This window comes from Amphibalanus amphitrite, unplaced genomic scaffold (assembly GCF_019059575.1).
Source record: "Amphibalanus amphitrite isolate SeventyFive unplaced genomic scaffold, NRLGWU_Aamphi_draft 000092F_arrow, whole genome shotgun sequence".
In the NCBI taxonomy this organism is placed as follows: domain Eukaryota; kingdom Metazoa; phylum Arthropoda; class Thecostraca; order Balanomorpha; family Balanidae; genus Amphibalanus; species Amphibalanus amphitrite.
Window position 1 is genome coordinate 462889 of NW_024881588.1, and position 18402 is coordinate 481290.

General features: G+C 50.5%; 1 protein-coding gene across 3 annotated transcripts in view; it reads left to right on the forward strand.

Moving 5' to 3' along the window:
- The window catches only part of LOC122380154 (phospholipid phosphatase 1-like), a 38053-nt gene that overhangs the window by 18153 nt on the left and 1498 nt on the right, over nucleotides 1-18402 (forward strand). For all 3 annotated transcript variants that reach the window (XM_043363023.1, XM_043363022.1, XM_043363021.1), the window contains exons 2-6: nucleotides 249-358; nucleotides 12405-12553; nucleotides 13226-13443; nucleotides 17171-17309; nucleotides 17583-17762. In XM_043363023.1, coding sequence (XP_043218958.1) covers nucleotides 249-358; nucleotides 12405-12553; nucleotides 13226-13443; nucleotides 17171-17309; nucleotides 17583-17762 — 796 coding nt within the window. The remainder of the gene's footprint in view (nucleotides 1-248; nucleotides 359-12404; nucleotides 12554-13225; nucleotides 13444-17170; nucleotides 17310-17582; nucleotides 17763-18402) is intronic.

Genomic DNA, 18402 nt, shown 5'->3' on the forward strand with positions numbered 1-18402 from the left:
ATGGAAAGAGACTGCATGCCGATGCGTGACATTCTGTACCCGAAATATTCATAATAAACGACTGTGTCTAACGCGAAACCGCTTACCGCGACCGCCGCGTGAATTTGTGCGGTCTTTCAGAAGGATCAAACAAAGTGCTGTGTCACGTCGCTTGTCATGCTGAACGGTGTTCCTCTTAACGGAAGTCGGAAGCCGTAAGATATCCTCCACTGGAGCTCGCAACACTAACTTTGATGTTTCCTTTGCAGCATGACTTCGTCGGAGAGCTCTGAGAATTCCCTCGGGAAGCAGCTGTGGTACAAGAGACTGGCCAAAAGCAGCCTGCCATATGCTCGGGACTTCATTTTTCTCATGTGTGGTAAGTGCTTTATATTAAATTCACGCTCCATCCTAACATTTATGCTGAAGTTTCGTATAGCGTAGCGCACTCGTGGCCTCGTACAAACCGCGTAAACACCTCTTCAATGTGCGCGCTCACAGCGGGCGGTGCGAGATCGCGTTTGTCACGCGCCGCACCGCAGCGAGCACGCGCCGGGAGTGGGAGGAGAGGGAAGGGGAGGGGAGAGGACTGTGGGTCATATCCGCCCCTCCCGTCTGCTCCACTGACAGCTGACTGACACCAATCTCAGAGATGATGTGCCGAGCCGTGCCGAGTCTGAGACGGCGTTATACGGTCCTATACCGACCGTGAACTGACTGAGGACAATGACACGGCAAGGACAATAGTCCTTACTGGCTACATCGCCAAAGTGCAGCGTCATGCAATATGCATTATGTGTATCGTAGCTGCTTTGTGGTATATGACAGGGTTATTCCAACCGGTAGAACACTGGTCAGATTATCGACTAACAAAAAAATGAGGTTCCAAATTACACATTCAATGATATCTGGATTGTGGAATCGATGCACCATTCACCTCGACCAATCTTCGTAAAAAGTAGTTTCACATGCGATTAACCACAAGTGAATGGGTTTCATATCGCCCAACTGAGCTGAAGAAACCACTTCCGCTGCTACGATTGATATTTTAAACGGTTAACTGTCCGTGAAACTGCTTCCTTTCTAAGTCTTCGATGAACTCAATACAATATCGCAAACCAACGGATTTAGTTCACATGAGCTGCTAGAACAGTTGTGCTTCTTGATCTCTGTTCAATGGTGTTTTAGCCCAGTTGGGTTACAAAAGGGATGCCCTGCCGTACCTATTGGATTTCTTTGCTTTTCTTGTGTTTCTTGTTTTCGTTTGAAGTTAAGCGTCTTATGATTTCCAACTAAGCATCACAACCATTCACCGCTATGGTAACTACATTAAGCAAGACATTTATATGATTATTTTAATTTTGTTTGTTGCTTATCTTGCGATAAAATACAAGCGTAGTTAGATTATTGCCTGACATGAGAATCTTTATCATGAACGATTATTATCATTCGTCCATGTGTATGAAGAATGTACAGGGTGGGGCAGCATAATCGGGAATAAATATCAAACGGGATTATTTGGTCATGAATTTAAAAATACAGCTCCAAGCACTATTTTAGCAACATCCCATCAATTGGTCACCTTTTACCTATCTCTCATCCTATGTGACCGCCCTCGGCGTCGATGACCTTCTCAAGGCGGGTCCAAAAGCACGCGCATGCACGTGCAACCTCCTGCTTGTCCATGATCGCCCATCAGCATCGTACCTTGCACTGAAGACCGTCTTTACTGATGATAAGTTGTTCATTAACCTTCTACCAAAAAACGCTCCATGTAAAGAATTTGGTCGGATTTAAATCGGCGGAGTTGAAGGACCAGAAGTTTTTGGTTCATCTCAGGTGGAGGTGCCCTACACAATAACATGTCGTCCTCACTGCAGTACCAGCACAGACAGAGTCCTCGTAAGACGTGATCTGGACCGTCAGTGATCCTCTGTTCCGACGGCTCCACATGAGTCTGCCACAGTGCGGATGTATTTACCAGAGGTGCTCATTTTATCTGGGCTCGATGAAGTAGGGTGCACCACGTGCACCTCCCTTGAAGACCACCCATAGGTCCATCACCCCAACAGGATGTTTACTTTGCATGACCGCTGGAATATTCTCGATACAATCCCCTATATGGCTTGCCATTCTTTTTTGTCGTATTCCAGTCGGTGGTGAGATTTTTGGTCGCTGAAGTTTTGAGCATTCTTCTTTTTAATATGCTCAAGAGCGTCTTCCTTATATTCAAGTGAGTCATCTGTATGTCCTCTGCTAAGAGTTATTTCACGACGATTACGTTAACCTTTTGTCCTAAGTATTCCCACACAATCCTTATTGTCCGTGATAACACGTTGACCTGTCCAGCAACCTTTATGTGGAATTGCAGGGGTTTCAACAAAATGTTCTTGTTTTACTCGTTTAACATTAGTGTCTATGGGCGCGCGCAAAGCACTTGGAGCACCGTCGAACTATTTTGCTGCTCTTTTCCAGGAGGTTGCATGCTCATGGATGTAGTCATGTTAGATGATGCACAACTTTTGGGCGTTTCATTGCCATGCTATAATTTATCAAAATAATGTCATGCCTACTCATGATTAGAGCCCAAAAAGCATTCCCGATTATGCTGCCCCACCCTGTAAGTTTCAGGATCCACGAAACATGAACACAGAAAGGTTAGACTGGCCTGTGTTCCTACATATCACACCAATCAAACACTCGAGCTATGAGGACATGCATGGGTAAGTCCTTCGGGAAATTTGCGGCGTCTGTTCAGATGAAGGTATTTATTCATAGTACGGCTTCACAATTTCGGTGCATGCATACACAAAGTCCTTTTGAACGTTATGTATAACTCGATACGTCTGTTGGCGTGCGTCCTCACAGCGATAGTAACCGCGTGTTCTTCCTTCTGAACTGTTCGTTTGTAGTTGCCGCGCTTATTCAGATGGTATAAATGCACCAATGTGTTCTTTACGGGTCTGCATAGTCCGGTTTTACACCTGCACGGGTGACGGGCCGTGCTATAGCGGTAATACCTATAGCATTACAGCTTCAGTCAAGGTATTTATTATAAAATAGCAAACTAGCGCACAAACAGCACCGGAAATGCTTTAGCTGTACCGCAATATTCTCGGAAGTAAAGTCTTCATTATTCTGTGAAGTGGTGATGAAGGGATTTTGGCGTGTATGTGGGCTTTTACGTACCTAACTGCAGAGTACATAGTGCATATATTCGTTCTTACCACGATCTATCACTGAGTGTTTTATCATAATGTCAGTATGAATCAAGTATGAATGTACTTATATGTCTGTATTCTCGTTATATAAAAGCCTTTTTAGATACATAGGTATATATGTAAAATTGCATGCTAGATGTCCGTTCAAACAGTTACTGTGCGACCGTTCTCAAATATACAATTATAAATAGTAAATACGAGTATGCATCTAATTCGGGCATTTAGGAATGCGACCTTCTCAGTATGCAGGAATAGGTGCAGCATACACTGTAAAAAATATTGACGAGCTATGTGTCAAAACAAGGGTCTCGAAACAGTCACCAGTGTAGTGTATCGAGTACCTAGTGCATCGGGTGTCCGTGGCTCGGCATCGGGCCCCCGGTAATACGAGTGTGAGGCGGCCGCACCCTGCTCGGCTCCAGTCAGAGCCAGCAGTCGAGAGGCTCCGCCCGGCCGCACAGCACGGCAGTGCCTTAGTGTTTTGCACCGCGAGTTTGTGAGAATACATCGGAATCCAGAGACGGCGGTGGACACTACATCTGGCGACGAGGATGAGATCCTGAATACTACCGACGATGAACGTCGAGGGGGTGTCGCCGCCAACTCCGTTCCTGGCGAGACCAGGAAAACCAGCACTGCCCTGGAGTGACTGGATTTTCAGTTTCCACAACTACCTGACTGCCCTGGGAGGTGAGGCCTACAGCACGGAGAGGAAGACGGCTCTCCTTCTGCACTGTGTCGGCGCCGAGGCGCAACGGGTGTACCGTACCCTACCGGTCCAGCCGAGGAGAGAAGACGAAGACGAGTTCCATGCGGCTGAGCGGCAGCTCGCCGAGTTTTATGAACCTCAGGTCAACGTGATCGCGGAGCGGTTCTTCTTCCGGCAGCGACGGCAAGAGTCGCACGAGCCGACGGCCGACTACGTGGCGGCGCTGCGCCGCCTGGCAGTAAACTGCTCGTTTGGACAAATGACAGACGCAATGATACGTGACCAAGTCGTGGAAGCAACAGTGCATCCGATTCTCCGCGAGCGTTTTCTGCAGGATAAGGGCCTGACCCTGGACCGCGTTCTGGAGATCGCCGAGGCATTCGGGCGATCCCGACGCGAGGCGACCGCCATGGCCGGGCCGGCGCGGCCCGCCGCCGACGGAGCGCAGTCACTGCATCAGATATCTGACGCTCGTCAGCGCCGCGGGCGCCGGCCCTGGCGACCCGCCCGGCGGCAAGACGACCGCCGCCCCGCCCCTGCCCAGTTGCAAGCCGACCGTCGCCCCGGACCTGCCCAGCTGCAACCGGACACGTGCCCCAGCTGCGGTCGGCGCCAGCACAATGAGCGCGGTCGGTGTCCCGCTACCGGGGCCACGTGCAGGCAGTGTGGGCGGACGGGTCACTTTGCCGTGGTCTGCTGGTCTGGTGAACGGAACGACGACAGAAGGTGTCACGAGCTGACTGTTCTCTGCTGCGCCGTACCAAATACCGATAAGATGATGTGCGAAGTACAGATGGAGGTACCAGGTATTACGCAGACCGTGAATCTGCAAGTTGACACGGGTGCCACGGTGTCCGCTTTAGGACTCGGCATCGCCAGACGTCTCTTCAAAGGCAGTCGTCTCAATAGAACGTCTGCTCGTCTGTTCGGTTTTGGTCGACACCAGCTTCAAGTGCTTGGCACGCTGCCAGCGCTGGTGACCTACCGTGGACGGCGAGCCAACACAGAGTTCTTCATCATAGATTCCGACGGTGAAGAAGCCGTCATGGGACTGGACCTGCTGAAGCAGTTGGACGTAAACCTGCACCCCGCGAGTGGGGCAATCGATCAGCTGGCGGTCACTGGGAGCGCAGAAGTCCCGGAACCGCCACCGTCTCAGCCCGACCCTGGCGAGATATGCTCACTGACGACAGTCCGTGGCTACCAGCACAGGATTGTTCTCCGTCCTGATGCTGTACCGGTGCGTCACAAGCTCCGCCGACTCCCGTATGCTGTTCGTGAAGAGGTCAGCCGCGAGCTGGACCGACTCCAGGAGGAAGGAGTCATCGAACCGGTCGAAGTCAGCGACTGGGTTCACCCGATGGTCGTCAGCAGGAAAAGGAACGGGAAGCTGCGCATCTGCGTGGATCTCAGGGACCTGAATCGACAGGTCATCGCCGAAGTTCATCCCCTGCCGGCGGCGGAGGAGCTCCAAGACCGGCTGAAGGGCATCATCTTCACAGTTATCGACCTGCAGAGCGCATACCATCAGCTGGAGCTGGAGCCTGCTTCCCGTCAGCTCACCACGTTCCTGACTCACCGAGGCCTACGACGGTTCACGAGGGTTCCGTTTGGTCTGGTCTCGGCAGGATCTGCGTTCCAGAGATTGCTGGACAACCTGCTGGACGGCATCCCGGGATGTGTTCATTACATGGACGACGTCGCGGTCGTGGGAGTGTCACAGGAAGAACACGACGACCGTCTTCGGCGCGTCATGTCCCGACTGAAGGAGGCCAACTTGACAGTCAACAGAGAGAAGTCTGTGTTCAGCAAAGCAGCTGTCGACTTCTGTGGCTTCACGCTGTCTGCGTCGGGAGTCACACCACTGCAGTCACAGATCAAGGCCGTGACTGACGCACCACCGCCGGAGAACGCCAAGGAGCTGAAGTCGTTCCTGGGGATGTGTGGATGGTTTCTCAGGTTCGTCCCTGGGTACGCCGAGACCGTCCATCCACTGTACCGGCTGCTGAAGAAGGGCACCAAGTTCGTCTGGGACGACACAGCGAACCGAGCTTTCAACGAGGTCAAGCTGAAGATAGCTGCAAGCCCGACACTGAAGCCGTTCGACCAGAGCCTGCCTACATTCGTCACGTCCGACGGCAGCGGCAAGGGCGCTGGAGCTGTACTCACGCAGCTGAGCTCCGATGGAGAAGAAAACGCCGTAGCGTTCTGGTCTCGGGCGTTCACCCCTACCGAGCAGCGCTACTCAGTGTCTGAGCTGGAAGCACTGAGCGCTGTTCTCGCCGTGGAACACTGGAAACTGTATCTGTGGGGACGTCCGTTCACTCTCCGCACAGATCATTCGGCGCTGCAGACACTGCTCTCGCCCAGCTTCTCGGGGAGAGCGGGCGCGAGGATCGCGCGCTGGCAGGCACGCCTGCTGCCGTATGCGTACACAGTCCAGTACGTGCCTGGCCGGAACCTAACTCCTGCAGCAGACGCCCTCTCCAGGATGCCAGTTCCTGCCGAAGAAGCGGACCTGCATGAAGACAGCTCCGCTGAAGAAGAGGTGATCGCTCTTCTGACAGATGAAGAGAGCGTGCTGACCGAACAAGACGTCCGCACCGCGTCAGCTGCTGATCCTGAGCTGCAGCAGCTGCGTCATCAGATCAAGCGCGGCTGGCCGAGCAGCGCCAAGGCCTGCCCGGTTGAAGTCCAGCCGTACTTCAAGATGAGACACGAGTTGTGGGTGCGCAACGACGACGTCATCCTGAGAGGAGCCCAACAAGTTGTTGTGCCCGTTCAGCTCCGCCGCAGATACCTGGAGCTGGCGCACAGCGCGCACGATGGAATCGTCCGCATGAAACAGGCGCTGCGGAATCTGGCGTGGTGGCCCGGCATCAACCGTGAGGTGGAGGAGCTGTGCCGAAGTTGCGAGCGCTGCCAGCACAGCGACGCAGTCCTCTCCCAGCGCGCACGCCCTGCGCCCATGCAGCCAGTCGACCTGCCGGACCGCGCCTGGTCGAAACTGGGAATGGATATCGTTGGTCCAATCAACGGAGCACCAGCGACTGCCCGTTACGCCATCACTCTGATTGACTACAGAAGCAAATGGGCGGAAGTCTGCCTGACGTCATCGACTGAGACTGAAGACGTCATCAAGTTCTTGTCAACTGTGTGGGCCAAAGAGGGCTATCCCGACGAGATCGTGACGGACAATGGACCCCAGTTCACGAGCAGGGAGTTCACTGCGTATCTGGCCGCCCGAGGGGTGAAGCACACCAAATCGTCCGTCTACTGGCCTAGAGGCAACTCCGCCGTAGAGCGCTTCAACAAAACGTTCAAGTCGTGGATCACAGACTGTCCACCAGCAGCGTTCATTGACGAGGTACGCAAGAGCCTGGCGGTGTATCGAGCCACCCCACACACGACAACTGGGAAGTCACCGTCAGAGCTCCTGCATGGACGACAGATGAGGCTGAACCTGCCTGTCATTCAGCCGTCAACACCAGGAGCCGACAGTGTGGCGTCTCGAGTTCGACGCCGACAGCAGTCCAACAAGAGGTCCTACGACCGCCGCCGTGGCGTGACGACGCCGCGCATCACTGAGGGCGACTACGTCTGCGTGAGACGTCAGGGACACCGCTCGAAGACGTCCTGTCGGTTCACGTCTCCGGTGCGAGTCACTGGGCGCGTCGGTCCCGCAACGTACCGTCTGGCTGACGGCCGGACCTGGAACACCGCCCATCTGGCCCGTCTCCCATACGCGCCGGCGTCTCCCTCAGCATCTCCCCCCGCTGGGCCCGGCGAGACCACGTCGACCGCCACGACTTCCGAGGCCGACGCCGCTGGCCCGCTGACCTCGCTCGCCGCTGCTTCTCGCCCGTCGACCGAGACAGCTTGCGAGCCGTCGCCGGACGCCGCCGATGTGAGCGCGCAGCGTCCCAGGCGAAGCGACCGTGCCTGTAGACGACCGGACTACTACGTGTCGCAGTGATGCTGTTCCTTTTTTTGCGAGAGGGGGGAATGTGTAGTGTATCGAGTACCTAGTGCATCGGGTGTCCGTGGCTCGGCATCGGGCCCCCGGTAATACGAGTGTGAGGCGGCCGCACCCTGCTCGGCTCCAGTCAGAGCCAGCAGTCGAGAGGCTCCGCCCGGCCGCACAGCACGGCAGTGCCTTAGTGTTTTGCACCGCGAGTTTGTGAGAATACATCGGAATCCAGAGACGGCGGTGGACACTACAACCAGGTTGTCAATGCTTCCGGTACCTACCACTTGACTAGTTACCGCTTAGTTAGCTTACAGGCTGAGAACTATCCAGATCGTTATGATCCGGTTTTGTAATGATACCCTAGGTGTACCTTTGTTTTGAAGTGCTGAATTAACTATCAAGGTTGTTTGACGTTTGTTTTCGCCTCAATCCGAAACGAGGAAGACCCTCATCAAATTATTAGGTGAAAGCCAGCCTCAGGATGATCAAAATACTAGGGGTAGTTTTGTCATAGTAATCTGTGAAGGGTGAGGAACAAGCCGTAGCAATGCACTCGTCACTAAACCAGCCTGAGATTATTCGCCTGGTAGCTGCTGCGTTTCCCTACTTGCTGTATCATGTTTGCAACTTTCCATTTCCAGACACTTTTTACGGCAAATAAACTGTTGGGTTATTTGGAAGGTGAATGACAATTTTATTTCTATAAGTCAATACATTTGTATTTCCGATTGCCCTAAAACTTTTTTTTTTAAATCGTTTGCGGTAGGTTTTTATTGTTCGCAATAAAGTTGCGCATCTGTGAATCCTTCCCGGCTTCCCGGCGCCAGTTGCGCTGTGCCGTGCCGCGCTCGGTCGGGGGTGCGAGTGTCTGTGAAGTGCGAGTGTTTATCACTGGGCAAACCTGTATCGTTTCCATTTGTGCAGTGTCTAGTTATGAAGAATTGCTTGCCGATATATGACCTGCAGTGATCGACGTTCTGATTCAATAACTTGCCATAAGCCATTATTCTCAACCAAATCGCGCAGAAACGTTTGCAAAGTTGTCGAGGGGGGAGGGGGAACAAGAGCGATTTTAAATGAATTGCTCTCCATGCAGTGCAATAGGACTTAGGTTTAATTTTTCGAAAGTTGTGGAGCCGCCCCCGGTGTCCGGCCTGGCCAACTCTCTCAAGAACCGACAGCTAACCCGCGCCCCGTAGGGGGGGGCCGAAACGGCCCCCCCTGTCCTTTTCGGTCGATATCTCCTAAACGGCTGGAGATATCGCCACCAAACTTTCAGGACCTCTCCGGCCATCAATTTTACACATTGTGACCAAAAATTTTTCCAGAGGCTGTGATAGGTTGGCCACAAATGACGTCAGAATGACGTCATGTTCTGTCATTTTCGACCGAAAAAAGACCTTCGCGAGAAGACCTGTCAGGCCTACAGCTTTGAAGATACAGAAAAATGATCAAGACATAAAAGGTGTAGAATTGACAGGGCTACAAAACTGCTATCTCGGATTTTTGAAATTTTTGAGTTTTGATCCCCAAAAATCAAAAAAGCATTTTTTTGGATATATTAGCCAAAAAATCCAAAAAGTTTTTTGAGTTTCGAAAAAACCGGAATATATGTGATAGTACCTACCGTCTTCTATCTACATACCAAATTTCAGATCGATACCTCGTTTTTTGGCCAAGTTATAGCGAAAAAACTGTTCAAAAATGATGACGTCAAATTTTCAAACTCAATTTTTGGCAATTCTAGAACTCGTAGAGTAAAACAAAGACCACCATTAGACTCCCCGTGACGAGCTGCATCGAATGGATACCCATTTTATGCAAAAATATCAACTTTGAAATTTGACCTAATTTGACCTGACCTTGACCTGACCTTCACCAAAACGTGACCTAGGCTGGCCCCAAAGGCTGCCTAAACCCACATAATCGCATTTGTCATGTAAAATGGACCATAAAACATGTATCACACGACACATTCATATTGTGACCCCCGGTGACCTGACCTCGCTGTGACCTGACCTGGTATCAGTGACCTCAGATAGCAAAGTATGTGTTTGACGAACAATATGCCATCGATGGTTTTCAATAAATTACCAATTTACTCGATTTCACAGCACATTTCTTGAATTGCCTGTGAACGGTGAAAATCTGACCTTTGACCTGACCTGTGACGTCATCGGTTTGACCTAGGTCAATGAAATTTGGTCACAAGGTAGTTCCCGGGTAGGGCTATCAAACGCCGTTTGAATTTTGAAAATCGGCCGGTAACTTTCCGAGATCTTAGGGGGGGGCCGAAACGGCCCCCCCCCCCCCCCCTACGGGTGGTAGGGTCCGCCGGTAGCCCTACGGGGCGCGGGCTAACGGAACACTGAAGTTTCACTACGACGATTTCCGCCAAAGTTATGAAGAAAAGGCAAGTGCAAGAAGTACAAAACTTTTCTTGGTAATCAAAACTTAGGTTTGGCAAATTCCAAACCCTAAGTCACTACAACTGTGGATATAAATAGGCTGGTTATTGACGGCCAAGCTCTGGCCAATCTGAGGTTCAGACCTATCATCAAGTTCATGAGGCAGCTGCGGTTGGGCGGCTCACGGGCTCCACTGCATAGGCTCAGACAGGTACTCTACAAAATGTCTTCTGTGTTCTTAGGTTCAGATCTATCGATAGGTATGTGCATGCTTCTGATTCGATTGATAACTGTAAACGGGCGCTGGAAGTGAAAGGTTCGCTTGATATACGAAAGGTGTATTGCAAGAAAGCACAATGCACATTATTTCAGAAATACACTTTCATTTTATCTTGAGCGTTTTTGGAATGGGCCGGATGAATTCGTCATCAAACTGGTAAGGGATTTCGTTTGAAGACCACCGATATTTAATAATATGATGGTCTTCAAACGAATTCGCTGGCTAATTCGATGACTGGATTGGGCGGCGTAGGATCTGCTGGTCATCTGACTATGGGTTGATTAGGGCCTAGTTGGGCCCCTAGTTTTGACCTAGTTTGAGCTTCATTCGTTAAGTAGGAACAAGACGATGCTTCTTTTGAACATCGTCACTAAACAAGCCGCCCTCGTTTTGACATTGTTTTTCGTTTTTATTGTTACTAGGTACTTTGTTATCATACACAGCATTAACGAGGACCTGCTTCCAAAACAAGGCAGAAACGCTCCAGCTATTTTTGGGACGTGGTAAAAACTAACCGACACCTGGTAACTGTCATCTGACGAACACAGAACAAGCCAGGGGCTCGCAGCGTGTGTCAAAAGTAGGATGTAAAACTAGTCTGTACCCCCGACATTTAGCGTTGAGAATCATTTGACGAGGGGCTAGTCAATATTTTTTACAGTGTATTGATTGTTGCTTGTTCACCCGACGCATGTCCATCCCGACGAACGACAAACGCATCGTGCTTAGGTGTGTAACTGTGTGAGTATTCAGACAGACGTCGGTACTCGTATTATTGATGTGCCTGCTCGGATGTCTAATTACTTAACTGACTGTTGACCTGCATATGTAACCGTATTAACGTTCAAACTTTTACCCTTGGGATAGGACGAGGACCTGTTAGACACAGCTGCGTTGTCCGACTTACCTAACTGTGGGAAGGCATGTGGACTAGGTATAATTGACATGTGACTGTTTAAAGTGACCATCCAACCTTAACATTATAGTTTTGAGTTGAGATAGCTAAAATGGGGTCCCTGGCTTGCACTTACTGGTTTGAACACTCACAAGATCGAGAAATGCCTCAAATCGAAAATATCTAATTGCAAAGTTGTAGCACTTGGATTCAGAGGGGATAATGCATTAGAATGCCCCCTCTGAATGTGTGACGTCAGCGCAGATCTAACGATTTTAAATCTTTTAAACTAAAACGTTTGGTAGCACACGGCGGTATATGCTGCTTTGCGCGCAACAAGTACGGGGACCCGCAGTTGCTACTGTACAGCGACCCTGAGTAAATTGTCCCAGCACACTCACAGGGAACAAAAATAAGCTGTCAGAGGGCACGCACATAAAACCTCAGCTGCTCTTGTACAGGGACCGGCAGTCGATATCAATGTTATCGGTTGTTACTGGACAGGACAGACGGCTAGAGTTGGGGTTCGTGTACAGTAGCAACTGCGGGTCCCCGTACCGCACTTTCAAATAAAGTCGCTAGGAACATCGGAGATCCCAAAAAGTAAACAAAAGTAAAAAACTAATATCTTGAAAACCTGTGAATATTTTTCGATGAAATTTGGTAGATATTCGTTTTCGCTCTTTCTGAACCGAGCGACATCACTTTCATACCAACATTAACTTTTTTGAAGGTGGGATGGCCCCTTTAACCATTCAGAAACATAACGTACCAACTGAATATCCCTTCAGACATGCATTCAGACCCATTGAGACACCCATTTAGACCAACAACTGTATGTCTGTTCGCTGTTCAGACAAACATACTCCCCCTCCCCGATACTGATCGCTCTGACTGAGCGTGACTGTGACCTTGTGATGACCTGTGACCTCTGGCCGCCAGCGGTGGCTGTGGTGCTGGTCACCCGCCGGCTCGGACCCGTGGCGCCCGGGTTCTTCTGCCACGACCCTAGCATCACCTACCCGTACAAGGGCGACTCGGTGTCAGTGACTGTACTGCTGGCACTCACACTCCTCCTGCCGCCTGTGCTGGTAAGTGGTAAGCATAACGCAAAAATATTCATTTCACACTCCCTCTGCGTTCAGTATCTGGGACGCAAGACAGAAATATAAATTATTATAATATGTTTTTATGCGTGAACTTTTATAAATAAACACCGATTTTATTAGAGTAAAAGACACATCCTAAGCTATATGCCGTGCACACACATAAGCCAGCATGCCGTTAAGTTACCCATTACGCAAGTTTTTGTTGCCTCGAAGCTTTTTATGTAAATAAAACAAAAAGAAACTTCATACTGCTGGTTGGCCGTGCAGCGGCACCAATAGCCGCTAGGGAATAAGGCGCATAGAAGAACGGCCATCAGTTACTTTATTTAACGTCTTTTAGTTCCTTCAGTTTGCAGTTATGATCATAACCAACATTTGCCTCCGTCTGTGACATGCAAGTGATTTCGTGCCAAATATTTGCAAACATGGACTGTTACATTTTCAGCGATCGTGTTATTGCTCGCTTCTCAAGTTTAAAACGTTAAACGCTGTTTCAATGCTTGGCTCGGTATGTAATTGGATCATATACTTCCCCGTTGAGTACCTACGTCCTACATATATGTATAATGTATGTGTGTATTTATTACCCGCTGGGGAACATTGAACCATAGACCTCTGAGTTGACCATATACGCTTTCCGTGTTATGTGTGCAGATATTTCCGATCGAGCTGCTGCAGCAGCGGCGCGGCATCACGTGGAGCTTCACCCGGCCACTGCGGACAGCCGTGGTGCTCGGCGCGCGCCACTGCACCTGCCAGTCGTTCCTGTTCGCCCTCACCGAGGTCATCAAGAGCCTGGTGTCGCGGCCCAGACCCTCGTTCCTCGCGCTCTGCCAGCCCACCAACTACAGCCAGACGCTGTGCGACAATAGGTGAATAGTTAAAGTTTCACGCTGAGAGTTGGGAATGAGTGCTGAGCTGATAGACAGGCACAAAGCTGAAAGTAAGTGTGTTAGGCTCAAAGGGGCCTAACACACTTACTTTCTCTCAACACCGCTCAGCAATACCGTTTTGCTGGATCCAGTGGTCAATGTGCGTAAAGAAGCTTAGCTAGTTAAGCGTTCACATGTAGTGGCACGTGATTGAACCGTTCATCGCTATCGTTTACTGTTTTGTTTCATGGCAATGAGTTCTTCACATACTCGTACTCGTATACATGCATCTCCGATCTCATTACATCTAATCCTATTTCATTTTACGAAGCTGCTCTTAAAATCAGAATGTACTTTAAACCCTGTTTAATAAAGCACGTTTATAAACCGAATGAAAACGTTATCAATTTCTCTTCGGCTTTCTGCCGTTTCCAGACGTCCATGACATCATTCGCTCTTTTTTTCTCCTGAGGTAATGCGGTCACGACACGTAGCCGATATCTTGGTATTGATTTTACTGAGTCATCAATGCCGCCTACGCCGGCTGTTGCACACTTCCGCTCTATGCAGGAATGAGGAAGCTGAAGAAGCGTTCCCCAGTCCCCAACCACGGGACTTCTGGGTACCGATTAGCCGGATAAGAAAGTCACAACAGTTATGGGAAAGTATCATCTAAGGCAGTAAATCTGAAGTTTTTTTGTCAAAATTTTTCGTTTCCGACAATATTTTTACAAGGATAAATGACTCATAACGCTGAAACGTCAAATAAGTTGGTAAAAATTGTGGAATTTGAACTACAATGGAACTTTATCAAATTTAATAAGACCTTTAGGTATAGTAATTGGTTTCTCTTGGTAAACGCTCCTGAAATTAGGACGGACACCTGATAAATCAGCTACTTTCTCAACAAATTTATCCGAGCACAATGAGTCCGTACAAAAAGGTACAATACCGTTTGATGACTGCCTGTGCCACCTGTCTCTCCTCAGCACGTGCCACCCAGGGGGGTGACACCGTAATGCTGTGGCATAGGCCGATGTTGTAGCCAGCTGATGAGCAGGAATGACGTCATCGGCCCATGATAGCCCTGACCAATGTGATCCAACCCATTGCGACTTAAGGTGACCTCTGTGACTTGGCCTGACCCATCGTGACCCTGGGTGACCTCTGTGACCTGACCTGACCCAGGGTGTCCTGAGGTGACCTAAAGTGACCTTTGTGACCTGAAATGACCCAGCGTGACCTAATTTGACCTTTTTATCTGGAATTCACCCATTTGGACCCCTTCGTTCAGCTTTTCGCGTAAGTACAAGACTTCTGAACTGGTTATTATCGCGTAAATGCCTTATTCGTGATAGCGCCGTGTAGCAAGCGGTTCACCTAGTGTGAACGCGGTCACGGCTTTCAGCAAGCTGGCACGCGGAGCCCGGAGGTCTTAGCTCCGCGTTGCCGGAGCTGAGCGCCAGCTGGACGACACGCGGCAGGAATGTATACGGTCACTGGCTGGTCTTCATGTCAGCGAATGCCGAATGGCATGGCCAGCTCAAGCACAGGCCGCTGACTCCAGGCGGCCAGCTGCGCCTGCAAGCTGTCTGCCATCAAGCCGGTGGCATCGGCGTGGCCAGCGTGCCGAGCAGCTGCACCGCGCGACACCGCAGCCGGCAGCGGCCCCATCTCCGACTAGCACCGGCCTCGCCGAGCGCCGCCCCGGCGTCAGCTACTACTGGTTCAGGTCGGGCACCATGGCCGCAGTGGCTCGGCGCAGTCGGCCCAGAGCGCGGCCAGCTCGGCCAGCACCGGCAGCGACAAGTCCAGAGCGTCCGTGGCACGGCTGACCAGCGGCAGGTGGATGCAAGTCCCCGCCGAAATTTGGTTGCATCGAAATTCGCCACGACATTCAGTTCCTAGGGCCATAGCCCATAGCGTTTCCATGCTAAATGCTCTGACTTTGTGAAGCGATATTTCCAAAGCTTTTACTTTTTTTGTATATGGGCTGCACCTTACCCCATCAGCCCCGCGTTGAGGCAGAACCCACCGGCCAGGCTCCATCTGCCTCTCCCGCACTAACAGAATCACTATCAGCCTAACATAATCAGAATCGCCGATCAGTTCCGGCCGGTACAGCCTGTTGGTCTCTGAGCCGATGGCACCGGAGCCGCAGCGGTTAGCCAAAGCTTAGCAGGTGCTCCAGAAGCCCCGTCAAACGACTGAGGAGGCACCTAGCAGCAGCACAGTGCCGTCGACCGTTCCCGAGCCGATAACCAAAACTACAGGGTGATTTTTTAATTTTTTTAACTGTTAAAAAGTAAATGTCAATGGTGGTCCCTAAATCGAAAAATCGCGTGCAAAAAAGCAATGCACGTGAAAGATAAATCTGGGACATTTTGTATGGTGTCATGATTTGTCCCTTTTAACCGAAGGCCTCGTCCCAAATGGAGCCTGAAAATGCCCCAACAATTGGGCACGCATGGTCCACCGCCGTTCAGTAAGGAACGGCACAAAACGATGATTTTGAAGCATTGAGGCAGTTCGAAGCATGCGATCATCGAGGAGACACCCCAGAAATACGTTAAATAATGCACGAACAAGCTTGTAGTCATAAATAACCTTCAACCGGTTCATCTGGCGTATGTGCAGCCTCTGAAGAATCAGTCTTCAGGGAGAAAGAAAAACAACGAATCAGACACCACCAGGGCCGCCAGTATCGAAATCCCCGACCTGCCTTTAATAAACTTCTAGTTTTTGGACCCAGCTATGGCAGATATACCAAGAAAACATTGGAAATATCTGGCAGAGCTGAAAATGGGTGATAGGAGCCTTTTCAGTCCGCCGAATGAGTATGTGAGTCCATGGTGCTGTTCAACACGTGCTCAGGCGGGCTGAGTCGTGTTGGTGAGAGAGGGGGCAACTTCAAGCGCAAGTAAAATACACGATGGACGTTCCTTCACATCGTGTGTGCATGAAATCAAAATGTCCAAGCATGCTTGTCATCCTGGTATATAATTTTGCAATATATATTTGTATTTTAATGCCACTAGACCTCATTACTTTTTAACAAGTAAAAAAAATCACCCTGTACAATGAGTTCCACACAGTCACTATGTCCGCCGTCGATGAACAGTTGCCCCCTCCCCCTCCCCAACTCCAAGCTGGATCCGCGCTTGAACTCAGTAGTTGACAGTATTTTGTTGACAGTATTTTTGGTTCTAACTTCTATGTTGTCTAGCCACGAATGTGCATTGTGCATAGCTTGGCATTTATATCAACCTATGACATGCTAATGATTGTGTACAAAACAGCTGGTTTTGTGTTTTGGTCACCTAGTTTCTGTCTACCCGTTTGCTACGGGCGGGCCCACGGCTTAGGTACAGCAGTCGGTACCGTCGGCACCGACTGCAAAATAGAGAAAGTTGGCTGGAATTTTTTGCTGTTGAAAGGTTGCAAGGATATTGAGTCAAACGGTTAAGAGGCCGCTGAACGTTTATTTTATTCCAGTTGGATAAAATCGATCACGAAACAATTGGCGCAAACCCCATTCAGTTTCGCTGCCGTGGGTGGGCGGAGTCGGCGGAGTATGGGCCGATGACGTCATCCTCCCGCTGGCCGTGATTCGCCCCGATTGGCCGATGTCCATACCTGGTTAGAGGGCCTTGGTGCCACCCATAGCACTTACGCATCGATACCGGTCATACAGCTCAGACTGACCGGTGACCGCTCTATTTTGCAGCCACTTCATCTCACAGTTCGAGTGCGGTTCTCTGAAGCCCTCGACGAGCCACTTTGAGGAGCTGCTGATTGTCGACTCGATGCTGTCGTTTCCGTCGGGCCATGCAGCCACGTCCTGCTGCACAGCTACCTTTATGGCGGTCAGTGGAGAGCCAAGGCTGTCGGGGATATTTGGGCGCGTGATGTATGCCTGAGGTGTTTGACAACTGACTGTTCACGGTGCAACTTAGGTATTGTCGTTACTTCTTTTTCTCGATGGTACGCTTCTAATTCTTAGGAGAGAAATTGTAATTCTCTCATGTTTGTTACCCCGGGAGCAGTACCTGATCTTTGTTTGTTTGTTTGTTTGTTTGTTTGTTTGTTTGTTGTTTTTTGTCGTCAGCTGTCCATAACGTTTGTTTATCTGTCGTCAGCTGTACCTGATGGCGCGCAGCGGCGGCGGCCGACAGCGCTCGGTGCTGCGCTCCTTCCTCACCTTCTTATGCGTGCTCTACGGCAGCATCATCACCTTCAGCCGGGTGGCCGACTACCGACACCACCTGACGGACGCGCTGGCAGGAGCGGCGCTCGGTACAGCCGCCGCACTCATGCTGGTGAGACGGCTGTCTGGCTGTTTGGCTAGTTGTTCTTAAAAGAATTTCAGGGGTTGTCGACAATGATTACGAGCGAGCGAGCGCAGCGAGCGAAGCGAAGTCTTTTCAATATAACGGAAAAATCTCAGTATGAGCGGCCCGGCCCGGCCCGGCCCGGCCTGTAACGCTTTTGAGAGGCTTATATCTCAGCAACCGCTGGACCGATTGGCCTGCAGTCTTTTTTGCTGGGTAGCCCCATCCCTTCTACCCCGTAATTGACTACTTTTGATACATCTCAGTGACCGCCGTGGCACGTGCCACGTGAAAAGTCAAGGGTGTTCAAGCAGTTTTGCAAAAGTAATGATTTTGAGAGGCCCATATCTCAGCAGCGGCTTGAGCGATGGTCTTGCGGTCATTTTTATAGGGTAGCTGCATCCCTTCTACCAAAGGTCGGATACTCTTCATCTATGTGAGTGACCCCCACTGCACGTGCAAAATACAACAATAAGAGGTGCCAAATTTGTTCCCATTTCAGTAACTCGGTAATTACTGGGGCGATTTCGCTGAAACTTGGCATACAGGTAGGCACCCACCAGGCAATGCATTCCCATGTGTTGCGGTTAGGGTGCTACTGCACGTGCGCACGTGCAGGGGGCGTTTC